Here is a 5,429-nt window from a genome sequence, read left to right on the forward strand (position 1 = left end):
AATGTTTCTTAACTAGTTTTGATTATCTCATAGGATATTCTGAGAGTTATATCCTAAGGCCAAAATAAATGAGTCACCCTTTTGGACTCCTGCCCGTGTGGTAGCTGACTTGAGAGTAATATCTGAATATTCCTAACACATTTCTGAACCCAGCATCACCTTCTACATACTCCAAATATTTCTTAGCTCAACCAAGTTTAGTTTGTTTTATTCTTTTAGGGCCTGCTGGCTCTAGATAGCTGGATAAACTCATTTGTTATTGTTATAGTAGGTGTTAATAAATGCGTTCAGGGAATAAAAATCAACAGGAGTGTTTTATTACATAATATACATAACTTCCAGTAACTGTAGCAGGCCAGGATCAGAGAAGAGATGAGACTATTGATCAAGTAGGGAATAAATTAGTGTTTCTATGCTTTTAGGCTGTTGCCAATTCTCATAGTTGCTAATAAATCAAATATATATTCAGTTAAAATTGCAGAAACTCAAACACAGAGTTTCATGGCTTGTGTCTTATAATCTGACTAGCACGTGTTTTTGATGATATAGTCTGTAATGACCAGGCTGCTAAGTATTCCTAATATAGCCCTTGATAAGCACCCATCACTAATTCTCTTCATAACTGCTCTTGATTTTATGTACATCTTTCCAGCTTTCTTCAATCATATTAGTACAATGAGTGAGCAAATAATCAGTGGAACACCTGATGAAGATGTAATTCTCCCTTGCTCATTTGAGAGTGGGTCCAAAGTTGTAATTAACTGGAGAAACCGAGATAACAATGTTTACATGTACCACAAAGACAGTGACCATTTGGAAAAGCAAATCCCTGATATACAAACAGGGCATCCCTCTTCCACAACAAAATTCACAGTAGGAATGCCTCCCTATCTTTCAGAAGATTAAGCTTTCTGGATGAAGGCACTTACATGTATTATGTGGGAACAACATTTAGAAAAATTACAAGTGATACTAAAGGTGGGAGGTAAGTATGCATGCAAGGTTTTATAAAACATAACAGCGGTACCATTCCATATTTTTCTGAAATCTTTTCTTAATTTGATGTGTTATGAGCTTCCTTCCAAGTCAATAAATACAAATCCACCTCATTTTTAATGAATAGTACCTTATAGACATAAAATAATTGATACACCCATTATCCCACTGATAGATATTCAAACATTTCTTGTGATTTATAGTACCAAAAAAAATGTTGTGAGAAACATCCTTACATTTAATACAGGGAAATGATCTGAAAGAAAAGTATCAGAAGTAAGATTTTAATACATGACTTTCACCAACAGTATAAGAGCATCCATTTTTCCCCTTAGTCTTATCAGTACTTAATATTCTCAATCTTAAAATTTTCTGCCAATATGATAGCTTAAAAAATATTGAATTATTGACTTATTTACATTTTTCTATTTTCTAAATGAAGTTAATTTTAATACTTATGTACATCTGATCCTTTAACAACCCAGGGGTTAGGAACGCAGACCGTGCATGTGGTTGAAAATCTGCCTAAAACTGAAGTCAGCCTTCTACATACATGGATTTCCAACAACCAGTTGACCCTTGAGGACCATGAGTTTGAACTGCACAGGGCAACAGAAAAATAGCCTCACATAAGTGGACCCTTACAATTGAAACCCATGTGGTTCAAGAGTCAACTGTACTGATCTCCTGTCAAATTAACTTTATCTGTTCATTTATTTATTGGGGGAAGGCATTTTTGAATGGACTATTTTATCCAGCACTTGTTCCTCTCCCTCTTTCTCATTTAGCTGCTTCAGACTTTGACTCGGAAATCTAAGAATTATGTGTAAACAGAGTCAAAAAGGCTCTGAGTCAGTACCTGAAGAGCATAGAGTGCTGCCTGAGCTCCAGTTTATGCACTTCAACACACCCATTTTGGTTACTCAGTGAGGCCATTAGATTTTTTCTAGAATTCTTTTTAGAGAATTGAGATTGCTAGCTACTATATATTCATGAATGCTCTTTTTTTCCCCTTGTAGGTAACCATATATATTTTTAAGACTCTGCAGAGTTTTCGTTTTGTTTTTCCTTTCAGTAACTGCCAGGTTTTGCTCTCAAAGTTTAGCTTTTCATTTCATGGGTATTAAAATATAAATGTTCTGCATAGATGGACTAAAAAGAAGCTAATGATGACAGTTCCTCATGTGCCCTTCTTTCTCCCTCATAGCTCTGTCACACCTGTGATGAAGTATGAAAAGAGGAACACAAATAGCTTCTTAACATGTTGCATGTTAAATGTTTACCCTCATCCAGTTATCACATGGCAAGTGGACATTGCACCAATTTCTAAAAGCAATATGGAAGAAATTTAGTATTTTGGTCCTTTTTACATTAATAGTAGAGTAAATATTATAGGATCAAATTCATCTTATGAATGTACTATTAAAAATTCACTGCTAAGGCAAACATGGACAGTGAATGACAAGCTTCATGGGGCTTTCTGTGTACATGTGCTATACCAGAGGGTGGGAGGGAATGGGGATTGATTTACAGGAAAAGAAAGGAACACAAAAGAAAGGAAATGTATCTGCAGCAGTTAGAAGACTGGGAGTAGCATTTCAGCTCTAATATTCATTGGCTCTATTACCTTAAGCAATCATTTTTACTTCTGAACGTTAGTTTCTCTTTGATAAAATGGAAGTCATTCTTACCTTGCTAAGAGTTTGAGTTGAAGGGAAACATATTGCTGTATTTCTCTATGGTTCATCCTCTAAAAAGGATTTTTCTACCTGCATTGCGCTTTAAAAGATCAGAGAAGGAAAGAATGAGAGTCTATTATCAGGTCACAACCTCTGATTCTTGCAATCTTTCAACTAAACAAAAATTTACTAATTGGTATTATTGCTTTTCTCTAGTCTCTTCATGTGGTATTAGCCCATTAATCTTTATCAACACCTCTGTCATTGCATGAGCAGTTTTTAACACTCCTTCCTCTCATTTATTTGAACAAACCCAAACTCCGATCAATCTCTATATCAATAACCTACTGTTTAGAGAAGATTAAGGGGAAGGAAAATTTTTTTGACACTGCTTATCCGATTTCTAGAAAAATTATTGTTTTATATTTCATTAGAAGCAAAGCAAAAATTTTCTGTGAATCTCCATTATGTAGGGAAACTGGAGGTTAGCTATCCTTTTTGGCCTTTTCTTCTCCCTAGTTTCATATTCTAAAAATGCTCACTAACAAGACACTAAAAGTATAACTCAGGGGTATCAAAACTGCGGCCCGCAGGCCAGCTGCGGTCCTCAATACATTGTTTATTGGCCCGCAGCAAATTCCAAAAATATATTTAGTTTACTTAAATAAACCAGGTGAGGCAATACGTACTTCACCTCGAGTGAGTGGCCCGGCTGTTTGTGTATTTTACCGCATATGACCCTTTGTAAAAACGTTGAAAAAAGTTTTGACACCCCTGGATAAGTGATTCACCACCTTTATATGATTTGAGTGCTAAGACATGGGCACCGCCTCTTCACTTTTCATCAGCCAGATAGCAATGGAAATAAGGGAAATGGCTGAAAATATTAATATTAAATTATAAATATTTTCTATGGAAAGTTGTACTTTCTCATGTTTATTTAGAATTGAGTATCCTGAAACACCAACAGGTCCTTAGGCTCTGTGCCATTTTGTCTTGTTGAGGATCTATTCTGTGCCAAGTGTTGTTGCTCTCAGACTGTGAAATTCCGAATGGGAACACTTTTTTCTGGATCCACAGCATCTAGCATAAACATATAAAAATAAAACTAAACCAGGAAGGTAGCATACAAAGGGAGCAACTAATTCAGTTCACTGTGATTGGGTCTGAGTGGAGTTGTTACAGAGTACATGCTTAAGGATGTTGCATGATTGCAGAATCTTAAAGAGTAGTAGGAAATTCCAGGAGAACATAGGGATTCCAGGTAAAAAACACATATGCAAAAGCATAGAGGAGTAAATATTACTGGATTTATGGAAGTGGTTGACGGTAAAGCTAAAATATCAAGAGATAAGCCTGGCGAGGAATGCAAAACCAATGAAAGGCCTTTGACACCTTGTTAAGGAGCTTGAATGGGGTCCTGGAGGTAGTGAAGCCAAATAAGGATTGCAAGCATCAGAGAGATCCTGGACTTGCATTTAGATGGCTTGCTTTGGCCTCGCTCTTTTGCAGGATGACTGGAAAGTGAGTCTAGAGCCAGGGAGAACAATCCATGGTAGTCCATAGAGGTCAACCTACAGAACTACAGAACAGGAAAGACGAGATGGAGCTGGACCTAGAGGGGCAAGCCAAAAATACCCAGCAGAGTCCCTGCTCTAAACGAGCTCAGTCCAGTGGGGGGTTACCTGCACAGAGTTGGAAATGTACTTCTTATGTGCAGGAAAGAGACTTTATCCAAAAGGAGAAAATCAGAAGTTGTTGAGACAATGAAATTGACAGAGACTACTAGGGTGTGGGTAGAGTAAGAAGAGGGGCATCCTGGGAAATGCCAGCATTTGAGAAGTCAACAGACATAGAACAGTGAGTTCAAAGACTGGTAACTGGTAGCAATGTTAATATTGGGTGCCCACGCTTGAGTGCTCACTGTCAGGTTATAGGAGTTCAGACCCCAGTGTGTCACCTTCCTAGCTGGCCCAAGCTTTGCCCTCAAGGCCTAAACTTAACCTTGCTAGAAGACTTTAAAATAGTGGTGATAAAGCTTTTCTTTTAAGAAACTCTACAGTACAAATATCTAATTGCTTTTCAAGAAAGTATTTTCAAAGGTATTTCTAAATGTGTTTCAGACTGTAACTTTAAAAATTCATTTGAAAATTTTATTTTCCGTGATGTTTCCTTTTCCATCTATAAGGTAGATGGCCTTTGTAAAATGCAAAGTGAAAATGTTTCACTCTCATGCAAACTTGAAAATTATTCTTTTCTACTTCATAGTCATTTGGTCCAGCGTGGAAAGTGGAACTTTCCCCCATCTTGGCTTACTTTCTGAGCTTCTCACAAAATACAAGTATCAATAAACACTGATTTTCAAGTCATCAGAGTGACTTCTCTTTGACTCTGAGGGATCTTAGTTCTTCAGACAGTGGGGAATAATTATGCAATATTACTTTAAGCAAATACACCTTATTCACCTTCCAACCACTGTATGTAGTTAAGTTACAAGTACGGTTGAATAATGGCTTTTGACTATAGCAGTAGAGATTATGAATATCAAACAAAGAAATCAGGTTGGCATTTAAAGAATACCTTTGATTAGTATTTTTGAAAATATTATCTATAGGGATACTTCTGGTCCAGATGACAGGCAACCTCATTCCTTCAACCACATAGAAGTCCTGCATTGGAAAGAAAAGAAAAAAAAAGAAATTTCTCCCATAAGATTTCCTTGTCAGGGTTTTATGGCTTCAGAAATTAAGAGGG

The 5,429-nt window shown here is 36.7% G+C and overlaps 1 protein-coding gene across 1 annotated transcript; it reads left to right on the forward strand.

The window, feature by feature from the left end:
• Nucleotides 1-675: 675 nt before the first annotated feature.
• HHLA2 (HHLA2 member of B7 family) lies at nt 676-5,195 on the forward strand (the record flags this gene model as incomplete). Its single annotated transcript, XM_081078799.1, is given in 8 exon segments — nt 676-829; nt 832-985; nt 2,204-2,345; nt 2,349-2,450; nt 4,868-4,972; nt 4,974-5,030; nt 5,034-5,099; nt 5,103-5,195. Coding segments are annotated over 8 exon segments (873 nt in total).
• Nucleotides 5,196-5,429: the final 234 nt, after the last annotated feature.

The sequence above is a fragment of the Rhinolophus hipposideros genome (genome assembly GCF_964194185.1).
Source record: "Rhinolophus hipposideros genome assembly, chromosome: 2".
NCBI lineage: Eukaryota > Metazoa > Chordata > Mammalia > Chiroptera > Rhinolophidae > Rhinolophus > Rhinolophus hipposideros.